General features: G+C 35.3%; 1 protein-coding gene and 1 long non-coding RNA gene across 2 annotated transcripts; one reads left to right on the forward strand and one right to left on the reverse strand.

The window, feature by feature from the left end:
- Positions 1-5,225: 5,225 nt before the first annotated feature.
- Positions 5,226-23,346, reverse strand: LOC130054126 (steroid 17-alpha-hydroxylase/17,20 lyase-like). Its single transcript, XM_056162636.1, has 10 exons — positions 23,184-23,346; positions 19,231-19,308; positions 18,473-18,571; positions 17,582-17,675; positions 16,112-16,267; positions 15,574-15,785; positions 15,255-15,383; positions 14,448-14,552; positions 14,193-14,324; positions 5,226-6,987 (listed from the first exon to the last, which is right to left on the reverse strand). Exons 1-10 carry the CDS (start codon positions 23,320-23,322, stop codon positions 6,635-6,637), a joined length of 1,497 nt encoding a protein of 498 aa, XP_056018611.1. The 5' UTR covers positions 23,323-23,346; the 3' UTR covers positions 5,226-6,634.
- On the forward strand, positions 7,952-14,165 carry LOC130054128 (uncharacterized). The gene is made up of 3 exons (XR_008802406.1): positions 7,952-8,081; positions 11,683-11,719; positions 13,772-14,165. It is a non-coding gene; the product is annotated as an uncharacterized LOC130054128 (long non-coding RNA).
- Positions 23,347-23,902: the final 556 nt, after the last annotated feature.

Here is a 23,902-nt window from a genome sequence, read left to right on the forward strand (position 1 = left end):
CCTGTAGACCCACCTCAATCCCTCTTTCTATGCATCACCGGTTGTGGTAGGCATCACACCTACAGCCTAATAAGCGGTTTTGGTAGGTATCACACCTACAGCCTAATCACCGGTTTTGGTAGGTATCACACCTACAGCCTAATCACCGGTTGTGCTAGCTTAGTGTATTGGGGCATTAGCTTCTAGACTGTAATGCTCAGACTGGATTACCATTTCCACGTCAATTGTAAGGCATTTTACACGAGTTGTAACAGTTCCTTTGCCAAACGTCCTCCATTACAGGTGAAAGTCACAGGTCTTTCTAATTTGGTCTTAAAAACGGAGATCCCTGATCATATTCATTGAAATGATTTTTTTTTTTAATTATGATTTTTATCCAAAATTGCACATTTTCTGCCTTTTTTGAATATGTATTTCTGACGTATCATTATTAAATCATTTTGTACTGATTTGATAATAATAATAATAGATTTATTTTGTGAGGCGTAAAATCCATATTGCTCTATACGTTATTTAGATAACAATAAAATAAGTTGTATAACAACAAATGACTAGTAGGTGAAGATAAGGAGTCCGTTATGATTGCACAATATGGTAATCTTGAACTTAGATTTCATCTGCACAGACTAGTTGTAATGCATTGTAAACAGATGAGTCTTTTGTTTAGATTTTAAGATACAAAGACTTGCAGCAGTTCTGATATCATATGATATAGCATTCCACAGTTTAGGGCCAGCCGCGCTAAAAGCTCGAGTTTGAATCACAGATGCGGTGGTAAATGACACTTGTAGTAGGCTCTGATCACTGGACCGCAGAGTTCTGGATTCAGCATAGGGTGTTATGAGTTCCTGCAGATAGGATGGAGCCATGATGTTGACTGTTTTGTACACTAACATCAATGTCTTAAAGATGACTCTTTGCTGAACTGGCAGCCAATGGAGGGAGCGTAGTACTAGTGTAATGCTGTCATATTTGCGGGTGCCTGAGATGATTCTGGCTGCAGCGCTTTGGATGGATTGGAGCCGCTGGACCTGCTTTGATGGTAAGCCGTAGTAAAGAGAGTTACAGTACTACAGCTTTGTTGTTATGAAGGCATGGACAACACATTCCAGCGATTCCCTGTCCAGATATCTCCTCAGCTGGCTCAGGTTCTTAAGGTGGATGAAGGCACCTCTGCACACTGATGATATATGTGCCTCCGTGGTCATATGGCATCAATGGTTACACCAACACTTTCAAGGTGTAGTAAGTCACCTTAAACGAATTTATCAAGGTTTCGCCCCTGAATCACTGCGATGACGTGTGACATGATAATTGAAACATGGTTATTCAAAATATGGCGGGTGTGACCGGTCGACAGGGTCCGTGTTTACCCAACTCTCTATTTTGTATTGCTTAAAAGAGTTAAGAGATTAATCACTCTTCGTTATCTTCAACATTCATTTCATTGATATTAGCAGTTGTATTGTAAAAGGATTAAGAATTTTCTGTAAAACGCATTGAAGCTTATTTGATTGGAAAGTCGTGACCTGTATCGATTTTGTGTTCTATCATATCGGTGAAACCCATTTCACAGGAACCCGGTGAAAATGTTGCTGAGTATTTGGTTGGGTTTTTTTTCAGAGTGTTAATACATGTACATACTTATGAGAGAGCAATACAGGAATACAACGATATCAGGCTTGAACGAGGCCTAAACCATGCGCAGCTTTTTGTACGCCGTAAATCGAAGGTTTTTATAAGGGTGGATCTGTGATTCTCTGATTTGTCCCAATATTTTCTCAAAGAGTTACAGTTCTGTAGCTAGGTGCAATCTGGCACTTTCAGTGTCCCTTTGACCCAAGCCCTGTATTTTGGGATAAGTGATTTATATTTTTAATGAAGTTTTCGGTACCACAAATCCAGAATCAGTGAATTTTCGGTGCGTGTGACGGTACCCACAAATCCAAAATCAGAGAAATTTTCGGTGGGCACGATACAAATCCAGGGTTGTTTATTTTCCCTCCCTGTGTAATAAACTCGTTATGTTGAGGTATAGTTGTTTTTAAAATCCTCCGCGAGTATATTGTAGACGGGATATCCATATTACCTTCGCTAAAACAAGGGACTTCAGTGTCACTTATTTTCAGTTTAATTTTCTAGATGAGAATGTCACATTCGTTATGTGCCATTAAGATAGAATACTTCCCTATATGCATTTGTCATTCCAGTCACTGCAATATTGTATGTAACTGTCGTGTTTCCCACTCAAGGCATCCCACTCTCATCGCAATCCCCCCCCCCCATTTGCCGATGTAGATCCATCTTTCTATAAGTTTAGTATTGTGGTTATGTTAGCTTTCGAGTCAACTGGTCTCAATAATGGATTATTTTTGAATTTCCAAATAACATAAATTCCTTTTTTTCTAATATCGCGAACTGTGCACACGGGAAAATGTGCTTATCGCCAATTCTTATTTTGACTTTTTGATTAACAGAATTTGACAGATATTTAGAATATAAAATTTTATAATCCTACTCTCATGGTAAGACTTTTTTTTGTGGAGGGGCAAAATTCAGAAATACCGCTGGAAAAGTTGGGCATAACTAAACATACTAAAGTTGACCCCAAAATAATCAATATTTCTAAAAGAACTTTTTCCAAGGAGGAAACAGAAATACTAGAAAAGGGCTTTAAATTTACACCAACACCCAAACCCGACAATCTTACTGTGGGAAAAGACATAGACGAATTTTGTCGGAAATTAGGTTTGAGGGAATTTTTTGGACGAAAGGAAATTTCTGATGATTGTATTATCCGCAATAAAAAGGAAACAACAATACAAAGGGTACGAAATAAGGCCTTAGATGACTATATAGATGTCCTTAAATCTACCAAATCATCACTGTGTAACAAAAATACTGTTAAAATCAATTTAAATTTGATACAGAGAAAAGCCCTTAAAAAATTACAGAATAACTCCGAAATTATCCTCAAAGAGGCAGACAAAGGAGGAGCAAAAGTCTGTATGGATAAAGCATTTTACAAATCCCTCGTGCTTCAACATATAGAGGATAAGAACTTTTATGTAAAACTACCAGAAAATCCCGATAAAAATATTTTGAGGAATTTAAAACAGATGTGCCGAAAACACGGACACTTGTTAAAAGAAAAAGAATTTGACTATTTAACAAACTTTGAAATGAAAACTAGTAATTTCTATGGGCTACCGAAAATACACAAAAGCAACCACATCAAGACCGCTATTGAAGAACAAAATCAAACATACATAACTACTAGTGAACCTATGGATCTAAAACTACGACAAATTGTGGCTGGACCTGCATGTCCAACACACAGACTCAGTAATTTTATAGCTATTTTGTTAAAGGATCTATGCCAAAAAGTTCCTAGCTACATTCGGTATAGTATGGATTTTCTTAATAAACTCCCAGTAATGGTAGATCAGAATACCTTACTTGTAACGTTTGATGTAACGAGTTTATATACAAATATCCCAAATAACTTTGGAATAGAGGCTATAACCTTTTGGATAGAAAAACACCCGGAACTTATCCCAAGAAATTTCTCAATGGAATTTATTATAGATTCCATAAAATTCATTTTGGAAAACAACACATATCATTTTGATGGCGAATTCTACAAACAAATCAAAGGAACAGCTATGGGAACTAAAATGGTCCCTGCATACAGCATTTTAGTAATGGGATATTTCGAAGAAATGTTATATCGAAAAGTCGATGAGGGAATGAGTCAAGAGCTTGGACAAAATCTGAGGAATTCATGGAAAAAATATCTAGATGACTGTTTTATATTTTGGGGAAAATCCAAAGAAGATCTGATCAAGTTTCACAATTTGTTGAATACGCTCAATCCAAATATCCAGTTTACCATGGAATACAGTGATACTTCGATTCCCTTTTTGGACATCAAGGTGATAAAACTTGAAACCAACATCCTAACTGATATATTTTACAAAAGAAACGGACACACACCAATATTTGAATTTCAAATCATGTCATCCTTCACACACTAAAAGGAATATCCGTACAATTTGGCTAGAAGGATTTGCATTATTGTTAAAGATGAAAATACTAAAGACCAAAGACTGGCGGAATTGAAAATATTTCTTACTGCGCAGAATTATCCGAAAGCACTCATTCTTTCAGCCATAAATGAAACAAAGAAAATTCCACAACATACACTTAGAACAACAAGAGAAAAAGAACACGATCCTTTCCTAATACCATTTATGACAACTTACAACCCAAAACATATAAATATCTTTCAGGAAGCTAAGAACAATTTTACAGTTATCGAGCGTGATTTAGAACTTCAGAAAATTATTCCCAAATCCGACCTACTTCACAGCCAAAGACAACCATTTAACTTAAAAAATTATTAACAAAAGCCAAATTCGATTCATCGCCTGAAAAATACGCAGTTTCTACATGTGGTGACTCAAGGTGTGGTACATGTCACTTCCTAAAAACAGGACCTTCTATTACTTTTAAATGCGGCAAATATTTTACTGTAAATGATAACATGTCATGCAAGTCGAAAAACTTACTATACCGCATTATTTGCAACGGGTGTGGCGAGGAATATATTGGACAAACCGGAACACAACTAACAGCCAGGATGCATGTCCATCGCCAACAAATTAACGATCCCAGTACAAGAAATACCCTATGTAGCGAACACTTTGACACCTGTGCTAGAGATAACTACAGCGTATTTCCATTTTATAAACTTAAAACAGAATCAACTTCCATGAGACTTGCTAAAGAAAATTATTTCATTAAACTGTTTTCTCCTAAACTAAACCAACTTTAATCAATACATATATGAAAAATTCTTATTGTTAAACCTCTTAATTCATCAACTTTTATCATGTAAATGTTCATGCTTATTTTGTCCAAGTCACCTTTCCCGAACTTTTGTATTATGACGTCATGTATCTATTCCCTCCTCGCAAAGACTATCATGACGTCACAATAGATTACTCTAAGATAAACAACTTTGTATTCATTATTAATTTGTATTCACCTGAGGATGGATGTTAAAATTCAGAAAGCGCTAGTGATTTAAATATATATATATATATATATATATATATATATATATATATATATACACTGAAAATTTTGTCCTACCAGACAATTAGAACACACGGATAGGGGGTGGTGGGGGGCACCACACCACTTCCTTTTTCTCACAATTGTTTTTTTGTGTGTGTTATTTTCTCTCTTTTTTTATTTGCTATCAATCATATCATACATAAAAATACATACATGCTATCTCATACCTATAGAAAAAATAAATGTAGTGTAACATACATGTAGATTCTAGTAATTACAGCTCATGTACAAATAATTTTGTTCCTTGAAAGTTCTTATAAAGAAGAGTTCAAATATTCAACTACTTTGCTGACTTTGTAATTCTGGGTTTCTTTGAACCAAACACAAACTCACTAAAACAGTTGAATCCCAATGTGAGGGTCACACCTATATATGAGTTTTAACTTGTTTAGGCTTAGATTGCAAGCTATGAGCCTTTTAGAAATCAGTGTAGATATTACATTGTTTTGTACAATTGGAGCTAATGAGGACTTGACACTATAATAATGTATGGTCAATATATCTGAAGATTCACATTTGAATGCTAAATTTGACTCATACAGTTCTCGTAAACTACAAACATCAGACAAAGAAAGACAAGTTATAACCGGCACTTTCTAGTCGGTAGTCAAAATTTAAAACCGGATACGTAAAAGTACGGCCTTTCCTTAAGGAAAATTGCAATTTTTTGACGGTGATATGTATGTCTTGCATCTTGAAAAGTGTGATGACCTATATATTTTATTTAATAATTTATCAGTTTTAACTCTGATAAATGGAAATAAATACACTTTTAAATCTTGTATCAGATGAAACTCTTGAGTATGGAGTTACCTTAATAACATTGTCATGTGCTTAAATTGATATACATGTATTTCATATGCTGACTTCAGTAATTATCATTGGCATACAGCATTACATTGGTATATGAAATTATGTAATTAACATGCTGATTTATGTAATAGTAGTTGGGTCTGAGTACTCCTCCTAGGCACCTGATCCCACCTCTGGTGTGTCCAGGGGTCCGTGTTTGCCCAACTTTCTATTTTGTATTGCTTATAGGAGTTATGAGATTGATCACTGTTCGTTATCTTCACCTTACATTACAGGTATATTAGGATAAACGAATGTTAACAATATTTACATTACGCTTTAATAGCTGGGGAAACGTATACTATGAAAGGTGAAGATAACCAACAGTGACCAATCTCATAACTCGTATAAGCAATACAAAATAGAGAGTTGGGCAAACACAGATCTCTGGATATACCAGAGGTGGAATCAGGTGACTTGGAGGAGTAAGCATCTCCTGTTGACCGATCAGACTTCCTTGTAGCCCCTAACGTATCAGGGGTAAATCTGATTGTAATGAATTATCAAAGTATTATAACCGTTTCGTTTTCTGGCACTGTTTTTTTTTAAAAGCCGAAGCCAATTATTAGGGAATGTTGGTATAACTGTTGTGGTTGTTTTAGTCTATCACTGATATAATACAATAGTTTATCTGGAAGACTTAAATTCTCTCCTTCACTACAATTTTGTAATCGGAGGGCAATTCTATTCCAAAACCGGTAATTTTGATTTCAGGGTTTGGTTTGACACCGTCTGGAAGACGAATATCAAACCGTTGCAATAGATTTGCACACATCAGCAGTATTTCCGGTTTGGCGACAGTTTCTCCCAAGCAAACTCGGCTGCCTGCCGAGAAGGGAAGCCAACTGTCTGGTTTTGTTGTTTTCGATTTGCCATTTTCGTCAAGGTATCGATAAGGATCAAATTTCTCTGGTTCCCTCCAGTATTTAGGGTCGTGGTGTAGCGCCCAGAAATTTATGAAGACGGTGGTGCCTTTAGGAATGTCGTATCCACCTGTTTAAAAAAATATGTCTAGATTCAGCAGTTATGTAATTACTCATAGATTCATGAATTTCGGAATAGGTTGTCAGTACCCATTGCTTGTCGTAAGAGGCGACTAAATGGGGCGGTCCTTCGGATGAGACCGCAAAAACCGAGGTCCCTTATCACAGTAGGTGTGGCACGATAAAGATTCCTCCCTACTCAATGGCCACAAGCGCCGAGCATAGGCCTAAATGTTGCAGCCCTTCACCGGCAATGGTGACGTCTCCATATGAGTGAAAAATTCTCGAGAGGGACGTTAAATAATATACAATCAATCAATCATGAAATTCAAAGCATCAATTACATACAAGATTGAATGATAAGCTGATAATCACATTGTGGTTATATATATATACATGGAAAATACATCCATTTGGGTAGGAAGGTATATATATATATATATATATATATATATATATATATATATATATATATATAAAGCACTAAATAATCACAATATATATATATATATTCGGGGTGAGGTTAGCGCTATGATATTTTATTTTAAAAGAAAAATGTATCCTGGTTCTGACATTCTTATCTGATGCATCACACGACGCGCATGCCTGTTGTGGTAAACAATTTCATCCTGAACAGAAATAAAATTCAAGTACATGTTGACGAACTAGTCATATAATTGACAAAATTGTATTTGCATTTACCACAATTTTGAATAAAAATATAGATATCCAACGTTTTAAAAATAGGTGTAGATACAGTAATCAATATACATTTAGCATTTTATATCGAAAAGGAAGGTTTTAAAGAACCCCTGCCTAACTCGAACTTTGATTATTTAAATGCTATGTACAATGATAACTTTATTATGCACTAGCATTTTAATTATCCGTGAAACGGGATAGAGTCCCGACCTTGGGAACTAAAGTATATCTATTATTAGAGTATGCGTCCTGAAGTAACATCCTGTTCAAATCCTTGCATGTCAACATTTGATGCATAACATGGATGCTGTATTTTCTCCAACAAGTTTTCAGAGTATGTGGGTCGGTAACATTAGGAACTGTTATAATCTTGGTCCTGCGCAAGCTTCGCCGGAAACCAAGGTAAATGACAAATCGCCAATTTGATGTTTACGTTTATGCCCACGATGTCGTACACATCTCTACTTAGATATCCTGGTGATGATCATGCCTAGCAAGGAAGGGCAAGTTCCCATAAACAGTATTATGTATTCTCAAATGATATTATATATGGCCGAACTATTTTGTGATTTATGTAAATTAATTCATCGCAATGTGCGTGTTTTTTTTTCGAAATTGTGTAAAATATAATGTGTAGTTTTTCCTATTACTATTTGACAATGAAGATAGATAGTTAGATAGATAGATAGATAGATAGATGGTTAGATATATACATGGGTGGATGAACATACAGAACGACATGAATATATAATGTATAAGTGACCAACGACGCGAACAATTAGATAATTTTTTGGACGATCTGTACCTTCTTCAGGACAAACAAAAACGAAGCTTTTAGATATTGGATGTTGTTATGTAATCTATTCTTTCAGAGAAGTAGACAAAACGTAGCATACATTCAGGCTATGCTTATCCACTTTTCTAATGAGAATAGGATGGATGGCTGGTTGTATATTGTTTAACGCCCGGCTCGATAATTTTCATTCATATTGAGACGTCACTATTGCCTGTGTAGGGCTGCAAAATTTAGGTCTATGCTCGACGATTACGGCCGTTGAGCCGTACCACAGCTGCTGTGACATCTGGCCTTAGTTTTGTCAAGAATAGCCCCCATTTAATCACCTGTTACAGCAGGCAATGAATACTTAGTCGGAGCCCACAGGTAAGCTACAAATGTAACAGATGACATGTCTGTACTAGACTGTTTTTAATTGATATATCTTATATTTTATATTATAAAACGTTTTGAGATAGTGCTTGTTTCTATGTATTGTTTATTATTTAATTTTGTTCTAATGTTGTCAACTTGTTCATCATATGAAACAAAATCGTTTGGTATAGTTCCCATCATGTTTTTCAAAAAAGGAAGGGTTGATCATCGACAGAAAATACACCAAATTCATATTTCTTTATAAATATATTCAGTGAATTGAAAATGTAATACAATTTTGTAACAATATGCACAAAAGTGAAGAGACTCATATGTGTGACCAAATTTGAATCTACACTTAATGGTTAACATTTTTGCAATTCCTTCCCTTACTCTTGAAGTTGTTGGTGTGCTTTTGTTGCGGATCTAAGCTTAATGCAAATAGTATTTAACGAATGTGTCATGAGGTCAAATGCTGTTTGACATGTTTCATATCAATTGTTATGTCGTTCTTTATATGCTGATCTTGACTAGGGTTTACAACGTTTACGTGATCTAGATATTTGTCTCATGGTGGGAGTGAAGATCTTTTAGACATCTGATGTTTCCAAGGGTCCATGTTTGATCAACTCACAATGTTGTATTCTTGCTCGGATTTATCTTCATTTGTTTAAAGTTAAAGAAGATTTAATCATGCGTGAAAAACAGGTTTAAATACAATGATGAACTAAAGGTATTGATTTGACATAATTGACCCATTCCTTTCATTGGCAAGTGATGTACATGTAGTAATTACTATTTTTGTCCACGGTATGAACGACGAAGATAACGAACAGTGATCAATCTCGCAACTCGCACAAGCAATACAATATAGAGAGCTGGGAAAACACAGACCCCTGGATATACCAGAGGTGGGATCGAGTGCCTAGAAGGAGTAAGCATCTCCTGTCGACCGGTTACACTCGCCGTGAGCCCTATAGCTTGATCAGGATGAAATGATAAAAGAGTTGGTTCGCAATTGTAATTTTAGTCATGTCTGTTATTTTGGGTCGTGGGAAATATGAATTAAAAGATAACAAAGAATTGCAGATGTGCTGAAGATCTTTTGAACTAAAGATGTGGGGGACTAGTATTTACATACTTTGTTATATCATGACCCATTATTACCTGCGAAAAAACAGAGAAGGAACACATACATAAAACCAACGACTACAATTATTGTGCAGTCACAATAGTATTAATTTATTTTATGATAAAGATTGTGCCTCTACACTACATCTCAAGATGGGGGACCATACTATCAAGAGTACATGTGTGAAAAATTTAGGAGTATTTTTTATCAACATCTTCCAATGGAAAAACAAGTGTCGTTAGTCGTCAAATCATGTCACTATCAGATTTTGAATATCGGGCAGATGAGACGCTACTTAAGAAATGAAGCTTGCAAAACCCTGGTTAGCGTTGTTGTAACATATAAATGGAAACTGTCTATATTTTGGAGTTGGGGAAAACACAATGGACCGGCTGCAACGGGTGCAGAATACTGCTGCTCGTCTAGTTACGAGGTATAAGAAAAGGGAACATATATTACCGATTCTAGCGGAACTCCATTGGCTTTCCTTCAATTACCGTTTCCAATTCAAGATGTAACTTATACATATTATTCCGTCCACGGATCTGTGCTGTCGTACATCGCAAGTCATTTACATGAATACAAGCCAAGTCGATCATTACGGTCAGAATCGACGTCGCGACATGTGGTGCCAAAAAAAAAATACGGACAAAGCCAAATCAGCTGGGCTACAGCACATTAGTGGAATGACCCTCAGTATGACATCATCCCTTGGGGTCCGGGTTAGAATAGGTCCTCGGTACCCCTTGCTTGTTGTAAGAGACGACTAAATGGGGCGGTCCTTCGGATGAGACTGCAAAAGCCGAGGCCCCGTGTCACAGCAGGTGTGGCACGATAAAGATCCCTCCTTGCTCAATGGCCCTAAGCGCCGATCGCGAGCATAGGCCTAAATTTTACAGCTCTTCACCGGCAGTGGTGACGTCTCCATCTGAGTGAAATATTCTCGAGAGGGACGTTAAACAATATACAATCAATCAACCTGACATCAAGAAGTCAACGTCTTTTGAAATATTCAAAACATGTCTTAAAACTCATATTTTATCAATTATGTTTTTATAATATAGCATGTTCAAATTGTGCTTTTAATTATCAAACACCAAAACAAAAAAGTAAAATGGAGAAAAGGAGGGAGAAAGCTTAGCTATCGATCTTAAAAATCTTCTTGGGATATTGAGAAACTTACATCCCATAAATGTGCATGTCTTGACATTTTAATGATATGTCCTGTTTTAAGGATCCTTTTTTACAATATTGAGAAATGTTTTGTGGACAATTGAGAAACTTTACATAAAGATGTATATCATGGGTATATGTCATATTGTCCAAGGAAATCTTTTAAAGTCTACGAAGAACTGATGAACAAAAACCAATATTATTAACTTAAAATGACAAAGGTTTTCAGATAAAGCATTCAGTAATTTTTTCGTGGTCTAATACTATGAAAACAACTACAAATGGTTAAAATTGTGTAAATCATTGCAAATTTCAGTTTATTATATTATATATCAAAGGACAGATCACTCTAACTGGAGAATACAAGCATTCCGGTGTATAGGTGTACAGAGAGTAAATTCTAATTTTGATCAACACCATCCGCATAGATTTGTAATTTAAAGTGATGGACGTGTAGTGTTTTTATGTTATGTAATCTTGTTATCAGAAAAATCATATTATGAACTGTTAAGAAATTCACAGTTATTCTTTTATCACTTATTTTATAGAATGTCTACGATAGCAGAAGAAATAGAAGCTCCAAAGGTAAAATGACCTGGGTTGAATACATTGGAGAAGCAATTGCAGACTCAGAAATTTGTATTGAATTCATTAAATATAAATACAATGTTGACTTGAACAAAGATTTCACCTCAAAGGAAATAGCGTCTGGTTTCATGATTCAAAAAATGGTGGAAGAACATTTGTATTGGTAGGGCACTATTTCACGATACACTTTGAAAGCTAAAAAGGGTTTATGGTCAAAATTGAAATGAAGGTTATTGGACTAACATATGCACGGGGTGTATGCTACATGTTGTGCACGGGGTGTATGCTACATGTTGTGCACGCTACCTTATTTCTTTTTACAGATAATTAGTGCGTAATATTCAATTTTAAGCATACTGATTGTAGTAGTACCTCTATTTGTTGTTTAATATAAGAGTACATGCATTAGTACTAGCCTAATTTATTGAATGAAACGACTTACGTTACATACATGTTTACAATCCATTTACACGTGGTATATGTCCTGAATGTTATTTATTTGTGTTAAATGTTTATCCATTGTTGCTTTGCAAAAATAAAGTGTCTAAAATTGGGAGAAAAACGTAAATTACATGTATATGCAACTATATAATCATGTTGCCTAACGCCTTTTCATTCTACCTATAAAGAAAATATACTAAAGTAATATATAGATAGAAAGAGAGAGAGAAAAAAATATTTTCTACTAATGAGTGACGGTAAGCTTAAGTTTCTTGTGTATGGGAATATGTTTAATTCCATTATACCTATACATGTACATGTACGACTACATGAAAGGTGAAGATAACGAACAGTGATCAATCTCACGGACCCCTGGACACACCAGAGGTGGGATCAGGTGCCTAGGAGGAGTAAGCATCCCCTGTTGACCGGTCAGACTCGCCGTGAGTTCTATATCTTGATCGGATAAACGGAGTTATTCGTAGTCAAAATCATATATAGTATATTGAAACCAACTACAGCATTCAGATATTAAAGAGGTTTGCTGACACATCGTTGAATATTTTCTCAATGGTTTACGATGCTTGAGAGCCTTTTGATGAGGAATACATTTAACCCCCTCTCCCCATGCATCTTTCAAACCACTATATGAAAGATGAAGATAACGAAAAATGATTAACGAAAGGTGAAGATAAGGAACAGTGATCAATCTCATAACTCCTACAAGCAATACAAAATAGATAGTTGGGCAAACACGGACCCCTGGACACACTAGAGGTGGGGTCTGGTGCCTAGGAGGAGTAAGCATCCCCTGTTGACCAGTCATATCCGCCGTGAGCCCTATATCCTGATCAGGTAAACGGTGTTATCCGTAGTCAAAATTAGTGTGCCAACAATGGCCTAACAATCGGTATGAAACACGTCAGACAGCATTTGACCCAGTGATAGGTTGTATTGACGAACTAGATCGTTATAACGACCATAGAATTTGCTAAATGCTGACTTCAATCGAGAGTGTTGAAACCCCTGTACCATTATCTTGTTTGTCAGTAGCTTACCTCAATTTAAACACTGACTATACGGAGAACAAGCTCTTGCATATCGAATCAGGTGAGATATATAAACACCATATGCAGGTGATAATGGAAAATTGATACATACATACATACATACATATATATATATATGTATATATATATATATATATCATGCATCAAATCACAGCAAAATTTGGACTCTAACATGTAATATGAAAGGTGAAGATAATTAATAGTGATCTCTAAGGAATAGAAAATAAAAAGGTGGGCAAACACGGACCCCTGGACATACCAGAAGTGGGATTAGGTGCCTAGGAAGAGAAAGTATCCCCTGTCAACCGGTCACGTCCACTATGAACTAGTGATAGGTTGTATTTAAACAGGTAAACGGAGTAATCCGGAGCCATCTCTTATTTACAAATAAAACATCTTTTTATTACGGAAAATATAACTGAGTTTGTATCGCTCTTTCTATGGTGAGATCATATTTTATAATAGGTGTTATAATGAGCCATTAAATGGAATTTTGATGTAATGAGCCATCTAAATGATTTTGATTTTACCTACACAGAATTTCCAAACCTATGCAGTTATTGTGATCGAATGAAAACCGAATTCTGGCCAGATTGGGAGGAGTGTATAACTCATGGTGGAACAAGAAAAGCAACGAAATAAGTCAACCTTTCACAAAATAGAATTATCAGTGCTTATTGTCATTACGAGAATCAACGGATTGTGTTGTATTATGTAATAATGCTTGTATTTGCAAACTGTGCAGAAAGGTATATGATCCTTGACGTTTGCAGAAATAATGTATTATATTTATGCTTTGTTTTTGTATGCGTGCCTATATATACGCATCTATTAAACGAATTTAATGCACCGTAGAGTTAAATTAAGTCACCATGGTTCATAATCAATTGAAGTCGCATACTACTTAATGTTCTATGTATTTCTTACATACCTTTGAGTAATTCTTATAGATAACTTACCCACTTGGGAATTACAAATAGTCATGTGTGGGAAACCCATTACTATAAAATTCCCCAGCCTCATCGTCTCAAACATGCATGCCTCTGTAAAATGTAGGGTATCACGATGTTTCATCGAGGGACACTCCGAGCCTAAAATTGTACATGCTCAAATCTAGATGCAGGTTAGGACATAAGACTTCCAAAGAAAACTCGATTCAATTAAATTTAATATCAATCAACATGAAATTTAGAAAACACAAGCTTCTTCCTCACCAACAACTCTGTCAATTTCCTCCTGGCATTTGGACTGGATTTCCGGATGCTTGGTCATAAAGTATACAAACCAGTCCATGGTAAATCTGGTAGTGTCTACTCCAGCTAGATTTATTTAAAGAATACTTTCTTTAGATCAGAGTATAACATGAAATACGTGAAAATAAGGAACAGTTATCATTATCTCAAATCCTATGAAAAATGCATAATTGAGAGTAGGACAAACACAGACCCCCTGGAAACACCATAGTTGGGATTAGGTGTCTAAGAGGAGTACGTATCCCCATAGGAAAAGCAAAATACATATAAGAATTTAAAAAGAAAAAAATGTTAGAGGAAACCTACAATTTTCAGTAAACAACTCAATTATTTGTTCGTTCACTGCAATAGATACTACCTCTACTTTTGGTATCAGCATAGTTCCTCTAACCCAATGAGTGTTGTCCACGACACATATTTTATAATGTCACTACTTTGCTAGTGATTTGCAACTAATTGGTGGATAATGTATTCGACTACACACTTGCTAGGCGTTCTGGGTCTTCTGTGGAGGTGGGATCTTATCCTTAGACGAATTTGACTCCACTTTTTTTTGACGCACTGTTTTCCCCTATAATAGCTCTAAACTTCATTGTTATTTCGGATTTCAAACCTTTCGGTTGAGTATCACTGAAGATACATTATTTGTTGCAATGCGCATCTGGTGCATCAAAATTGGTACCGTATAAGTTTTACATTAGAAGATTTTTTATTGCTTGGCTATGCTGTATTCAACATAAATATTTCTATAATTGATTGTTGTCCTACCAAAAAATATATCCGATATTGTCAGAACTAAGCGTGTATCGTCCAATATTTCCAGGGCCGCTTCATCCCCCTCTTTTTCTGCTTCCTGTCTGGCGATCAGTAAGCTATCGATGAAGTCTCTATTTATACCTTAAGATATATTCATAGTTTTAAAAAAAAATCTAACGAAATGTTTCTGAGGTCTGTAGAAGAAATGCGTTTATTTCTTCCCCAGATTATCAACTGTAATACGATGTAAGATATATCTTTTACTGTTACTTCGTATAATGAAATTCCTTGAAAGAATCAATTTAACAAATCAACAACAACAAAATATAACCTGGTTCGAAAGTATCCACGTGTTGCTTGAATTTAGCTCGAATTATATCCAAAAGTTGGTCTGTATTGCTGGATAGCTTCTTCCACTTAGCTGTAGTGTAGACATCTTTGAGATATGGAACTACATCCTCTAATACTCCTGCTCCAAAATCCGTAAACAACGCTTCATTTAATTCCAGAAGTGTTTTAACTTCCGGGTCATTGATGGCTGGCCTTTAAATCAGTAATTTATTATTAGGTACATAAATGATTATAGCGAGGATATGATGGATTTAAAAGATGCTAAACTGCTCAAATTCACCAATTACTCAAGCTAAGTCAATCATCAGTTAACTTGAAACAGTTATGATAATATCTCTTGGGCTGACATGTAACCATTCGTGTTGATATCACATATGCTATGAATTGATTAACTGTAAAGTGTTGTATTGTTTTGTCACATTATAAAATGCTAAAAATACTCAACAAAATTGCATTTGTAAGAATTCCCCGAATAAGAATAAGCATATCATTAGATAGAAAGTGTGAAAAGAATATACTTCTCTCCAAAACAAATAGTGTATAGTTGGTGGAAAATCATCAGATCCAAATGATTTCTAATGATGAACGGATCTTTCTCTTCTGCCATTTTATCCAAGAATTTGTTCATGTTGTTTTGTATCATGTTCTCAAGTAAATCACCTTGTAAATAATGCCTAAAAGTATATAAAATTTGATAATGATAATTTATCATTACTGACATTTTAAGACAATACATCCTTTTATCAGATCAGTGATTGATAAAATCTAGCATTCAGATCAAGATTTCACAGATAGAAATCTGAATGTAGGACGATATTAATCACTGTATGCATAGTCAACACTAGACAGTAGTGTATGGTACCAGAAATCATCATTGTGCTTTACTATGGATGTATTAATGACTGATTTATTCTTAAGAACCAAAACATAACAGTCGTATAAAAGTTGGAGGGGAGGAAGGGAAATTATCCATCATCATAATCGCAATCACTATAATGTATGTTGTATATAACCAAGCATACATAACGAATACGTCACATATACAATGAGGGTTTTCCTCAGTTATATAATCTAGAATTCAGATATTGTTAAAGACATAAAGACCCCATAAATCCTAGGTAATAATACGATACTACTTAGGTATCAAATATATCCGCCGCCTTGGCCTTATAGGAACCACCAAAGTTCATCATCTAGGCTATATCAAGTACTATAAAATACTTTTCTATATATGGACAACGGCCAAAAGACCGTTAGAAAGCCACGGGAGAAAACGTGTCCTTCCACTTGGATTCATTCCTAAAGAATGACTAATAAATCACATGTACCTCCGCTCGAATATTAACCAATGAGGCTATAGCTACCCAAAATGTACAATACTCACAAGTGTAGAGGAGGAGGTGAATATTGGAGGCAGCTAATGCATCACCTGCACCGAATGAGCTATCAATTATTCTATTATATGATTAAATAATTTAAAACATTGGATCGGCTAACAAAACGATACATGAACAACCATCTTCGCTTATAGCTATCTGGGAGCGTGCACGGTCTGGTCGAGAATGATTAGATTAATCACTATATCACTGTTCGTTATCTTCACTATTGTTTTATAATTGAATAATCTAAATCAAGACCAAACATTTTTAATGTCCCATTCCTTTGATGTACATATATATGAATTTAACAAACATCAGTCCGCGAATGATTACAAATTGCAAACAGTGAATATTGAATTTTATGATTTTTCACTATTGCATGGAATCGAACGTGACTTTCAATGTACAATTTGAAGCTTTTAAATCGACTTAGTATGTTGGTGTTCTTTGTACTCCACAGAGAAATCAATAACATTATAATATTGTAAAAAACAAAAAACAAACCACCAATACATATCACATAACAAAATGTGGTAACCATTATAGGACCAAGTTATACCCTTCCAAACTCTTTCTACGTTTAAGAAATAATAGCTAATAGCTATTTACCTAATAGCTTTGCCTGCTATCTTTCTGTGATATCTCCACGTGGGTGAGTACGTACTTAGAAATATGCCCTTGCCTCCTCCACTAAACATGTCACCTGCGTTTACAATTTCCACATATTTGTAATGAAATCATTATTAATTTTCTTAAATTGATTTTAAAGGTATACTGTAGAATCATTTAAATTTGTGGGGGCCAATTTTCGTGGATGGCTGAATTTTTACGGGTTCGTAGGGACGTAATTTCGTGGATTTATATATTTGTAAGAAAGATGACTCTTGAATGTTTACTTTTGTCTTTATTCGTTGAGGATGTATATTCGTGGGTGAAGGGTACCCACGAATTCCACGAAAATTAAGCCACCACGAATTCTAATGATTCCACAGTATGTACTCTACTTTTCATGCTACATTGTAAATAAAAGATATTGATTGGTTGTATAGTTTTAACATCCTTTTTGAGAATGTTTCACTGATTTGGATACGTCATCATTGCCGGTGAAGGACTGTAAAGTTTAGGCCTATGGTCGTGCTTACGGCCTTTGAGCAGAGAGATATGAATAAGGCCAACCAAAGACGTACAAAAGCTAATATAAGTAAAAAAAATTAATTATTTAATCAATTTCGACCTAGTCAATTCATACGCGATGAAATCAAATATATTACCTTGCACAAGCATTATATATCGCAATTGTAGATAAATGTGCCATGTTAGTTTGGAATAAAAAACATTGATTATTAGTTCATCTGTACCGCCATCATAAAGTTGCTAAAATATTGCCAAAACAGCATAAAACCTTAATCAATCAAAAAAAATATTAGATCTTGCATGGTATTGATTGCATATCCCATTATAACACAGGTGCGTTGTACTCAAATGTATGAATGTTAGTACCTGATGGGGAATGAGGTCGTCCAGAAAAATCTGCCTTCTTTTTTACCATGGCTTCTAAAACAACTTCAACATCATTCAGGAACACCATGGGTACTGGACCTAAATGTATTATGTATAGATTATCATTCAGGAATATCATGGGTACTGGACCTAAATGTATTGTGTGTAGATTATCATTCAGGAATACCATGGGTACTGGACCTAAATGTATTGTGTGTAGATTATCATTCAGGAATACCATGGGTACTGGATCTATATGTATTGTGTGTAGTTATAGAAGGAATATCATGGGTACTGGATCTAATTGTATTGTTTGTAGATTATAGAAGATAGATGCATGAATAGTTCAAGGCGTGGTGAGCATATTTAGTATGACTTTATTACCGCTAATTCATACGAGTTTCAAAGTGTCTGCATAATAATAGGATTGCATTGGTATATATAGGTTTATACGATAAAGGAAAATGTGAAAATAACATAATTTCATATCTTTCTTTTATATAGGTAAAATGAATGTTAAGGCATCTCGATCGAGCATCTTTCAATAGACTTGCAGTCGTATATATAAAATGTAACTTGTAAAATCCTGACTTTAATATCGTCTACAGCGCTTCTAGTTGGACCAGTTTTAAAATACAATTTGATACAATGAAATACAAGATGGCATCATATCTTTATATTGTAATTATGTTCTTAAATATCAAAAATGGTACAAAACTACGTCATGCAATAAAACTGTGCACTAAAATTACACTAACCAAAAGACAAGCGTACCACTGGACCATATACCTTGGAAAGCTCAGCAATTTTCCTATGCTTTGCAACAGAGGAATAAACTGAAAAATGTAAAGACAATATGTTACAATTAATTTATCAATGGCATGCACTCCTTCATGTGAATCTGCTTCATTAGAAATTGTGTAAACCTCTTAGGACAACTTGACAAACTTTCGAAATGCATAACCGTGCAATCGGCAATTAAAATTTACCGTTAAAGGATGGGGAATGGTTATTTAAAACGAGAAGGAATGAGTTACTGGATGTTTTGTACATTTTTCGTCCATTTGCAACACTTTATTGTTATTGAAATCCTCTTACAATACAATACGTACAGTCACTGAAACGTTCTACCTTACCATTTTCCCGTTCACTCAACGTGCTCTCAGCGTTCGTTTACTGTGCGTTCTTATGGGTGAAAAATTCTCGAGAGGGACGTTAAACAAAATACAATTTATCAAGCCATCACATTTTTGCGCTCACCGTTCACAAAGTGTTCGCAGTTCGCTCATCATTTGGCCTTCTGTCTTTGCATTGTCATTCACAGGCACCTGAAGTATGAATATTACTACCCCCCCCCTCCCCCGTTTTTTTTCGATAATTTTTTTGGTGGCAATAATTTCTCTGAAATGTATAAATTTCCTGTCTATCTCATCCCCTTTTCAATTTATTTAATCGTTTCACGCATTTTGTAAGAGATTGGCCTTCTACCGGTATAATAAAATACACAAGGTATGAAACAAAAATTTGTAAACAAACAGGGGGTCCCAGGTTCGGGGTACATTTTCCAAGTAATTAAAGCGTTACCTAAGGAATTCTGGCAAGCGGCAGGTCAGGGAGATGTCATACTACAAGTCTCTTCAACTCACAACCCATCTCATCTTTTTTATTTGTCACAATCTTGCGCGCATTGATCGGACATGGCTTTTTCTCTTCCACTGGCAGCCAAAAAGGAGGTCACAGAGTACGAATTTATAAAGTGTCCTGTGATTGGTCCGCGAATAATCCCGATATCATTCGGATGATCCCGATACAAAAGAATGTCTTTGCGAACCAATCACACGGCACGTACAAGAAATTCGTACTCTGTGACCTCCTTTATTTGGCGAAATGTGCATCTGGTGCATCAAAATTGGTACCGTGCAAGTTTTACATTACATTCAGGGACTGTAGGATGTTCATGAAGGGTGGAGATTGATCAATCTCATAACTCTCACAAGGATTATAAAATAAAGAGGTGGGTAAATACGTACTCCCAGACACCAAAGGTGAGATCAGGTCCCTAGGAGAAGCAAGCACCCCCTGTCGAAAGGTCATATGGTTGGGTATATCTTGTAAATGTGTAATAAGGATTCGGCATTTCAATTTAGCTATAGGTATCCAAATATGACAGGAAATGGTTTGTCATCAGAATACTGTAACACATACAAATACATGTATAATACGAGCCCAGGATATTGCCAGTAGACTCTGAGCACGGGTGTGTATAAAATTTAGAGATCTCCTAAAACACATAAAAATATAAATCAGAGACAATTCCAGATTTGATCTTATGTACCTAAGACGAAGAAGCACTTTTCATATTACACACCAACTGTTTCAAGTATCATCCATACAGTAGAAAAATCAGTAGAAAAAGAACAACCTTACTAACAATCGTATGAAGCACATCAGGTAACATTGGACCTATCGTCTGTAGTTGCAAATAAGATCATTATAACTGGAATTTGCGAAATGCTGACTTTAACCGAGACCGTTAAAATCCTTAAATCATGAATTTATTTCGCAGTAGCCTGCCTGGACACAAAAAGAAATTTATGGGAAAAATATCCATTTATGTCTTCTTACTCAAGTTTCATTTTCATTCCATAATCTGTAATTTTATCTCCATCATCCCCAGTCCTTTGTGTCCTATAGATGGTGAATTAGATGTTTTAGCTGATAGTATTGGGCATCCCAGGTTTTAATTAGTAGACAGTGCATTTCCTTATCATGGCTCTACAATTATACAGTTCCACAATCCAGCTAACGTTCTAGATTATATTTTGGATAGCCTGATTATCTTTTCCTTCTACACTTTGTCACATTCTTTTACGAGTCTCACTTTTCAAAAAAAAAAAAATCAGGACAATGATATATCTTTTCGCTCTTCTCTCAAACAACAAAATCATATAAATTTAGCATTACAGTATATAAAAGTTTTACAACCTCTTTAAAACTCAGATAAACATGCCTGTCCAATTAATTTCAAAGCAGGTGCTGTCTTTAAGAAAGTAAGTAAGAGTTTAAGGTTGTTATTGCATGTAAATCTAGTCTGGTAACGCACGGTTCATCATTGAAGAATATATGTATAGACTACCATTACCTAAGTTTGTATATGGCTCAATAAATGATTGAATTGAAACATATACATGAATGAATATGACTTGATACCCTATGTACATTTCATTAATGAACATAAGATTTCAAAGCAAATTATATAAACGTGCAATAGAAACAGACATACCTAATATGTATGAAAAAGTACCTAACATTGGAGGTTCAAATAACAAAATAAACACACGTTACAGATTTGTTGTTTTCATGTTAGATGTCTCTCATTTCTACATCACGTTAGATGTCTCTCATTTCTACATCACGTTAGATGTCTCTCATTTCTACATCACGTTAGATGTCTCTCATTTCTACATCACGTTAGATGTCTCTCATTTCTACATCACGTTAGATGTCTCTCATTTCTACATCATGTTAGATGTCTCTCATTTCTAAATCACGTTAGATGTCTCTCATTTCTACATCATGTTAGATGTCTCTCATTTCTACATCATGTTAGATGTCTCTCATTTCTACATCATGTTAGATGTCTCTCATTTCTACATCATGTTAGATGTTAGATGTCTCTCATTTCTACATCACGTTAGATGTCTCTCATTTCTACATCATGTTAGATGTCTCTCATTTCTACATCATGTTAGATGTCTCTCATTTCTACATCACGTTAGATGTCTCTCATTTCTACATCATGTTAGATGTCTCTCATTTCTACATCATGTTAGATGTCTCTCATTTCTACATCACGTTAGATGTCTCTCATTTCTACATCATGTTAGATGTTAGATGTCTCTCATTTCTACATCACGTTAGATGTCTCTCATTTCTACATCATGTTTCCCTGAAATGATACATTGGTTTCATAAAATGGTTCCAGTAGATGCATGAAATAATGTGATGATAAAGGATAGTGATCAGGTGGCAACAGATGTCTAGCTGAGAGGAGTAAGCATTAGCTGGTGACCGGTCACAACCGCCATTAACCCTCTTTCTCCATTATGTAAATAGAGTAATCCGTAGTCAAAATCATCCTGCAGGGAGCCGGGTTAGAATAGGTCCTCAGTACCCCTTGCTTGTCGTAAGAGGCGACTAAATGGGGCGGTCCTTCGGATGAGACTGCAAAAACCGAGGTCCCGTGTCACAGCAGGTGTGGCACGATAAAGATCCCTCCCTGCTCAAAGGCCGTAAACGCCGAGCATAGGCATAAATTTTGCAGCCCTTCACCGGCAGTGGTGACGTCTCTATATGAGTGAAAGATTCTCGGGAGGGACGTTAAACAATATACAATTAATCAATCGTAGTCAAAATCAACATGTAAAGGGAGGATAATACGATTATATCAACTCGATGATGTCTGTGACATTACGTCGTTATGTATAATTGTTTTGTGTATCGTTTATATGAATATTATCTAGTGTGAAACTGCCTTTTCTTTTCTACTCTGAAGGGTGAACACACAAATAGTAGTACACATTTCAAAATCATATAAAAATGACAAAGACACGATAAAATAAACTTATATTTTTTATCTATTCGATTAAAATGTGGCTGAAACTTTATTTATTTCAAATCCTTATAATATGTATTGAATAAAAGAATTGACCTTTGTAATGTCCAATAAGTGGTATGCACCACGGTCCCGGTGGCAGACGATATCGCATTCGTTTGATGACGTAATACACCAGAAGACCCATGCCAACTCCCGCCAACACGGTCTGCATGTCTAGAGAAATGTTGATCATGCTGATTCACTGCCTTTTCTCTCTCTGCAATATAGAAATATTGATTTTCCAAACAAGATAATTCTAAAGTCCTTCATTTCACACATACAAAGTTGGATTCTACGATTGCCTTATTCATGAAGACTATTGCACATCGAAAGGTTAAGTCTCGTAACATTTGCTGGACAAAATAATTCATAAGAAGTTTTACATTTTCCTTAGGATAATTATTAATATTGTAATATTTTGCAAACCCAATTTTCAGACATTACTGTCTGAAGAATTCAGAGTATACGGTGATTCAAATTGGATAAATATCTATAAATGTTAGATTAAAGATTTGAAAGACAAACAAATAGCGGAATTCAGTTATAAGTTATTGAACAACATATTATGTAATAATGCATATATTAGCAAATGGAAAAAAGATGTAAAGAATGAATGTGCACATTGTAAGCAATTTGTGACTACAAAACATTTGATTTACGAGTGTGATAATGTTTTAAATATATGGAACACTGTTAGCAGTTATCTATCCTTCAAAGTTCAATGGAAACATATTGTCGTTGGATTTTTTCTAGAACAAAATGATAAAACCAAA

This window comes from Ostrea edulis, chromosome 4, assembly GCF_947568905.1.
Source record: "Ostrea edulis chromosome 4, xbOstEdul1.1, whole genome shotgun sequence".
Lineage (NCBI taxonomy): Eukaryota > Metazoa > Mollusca > Bivalvia > Ostreida > Ostreidae > Ostrea > Ostrea edulis.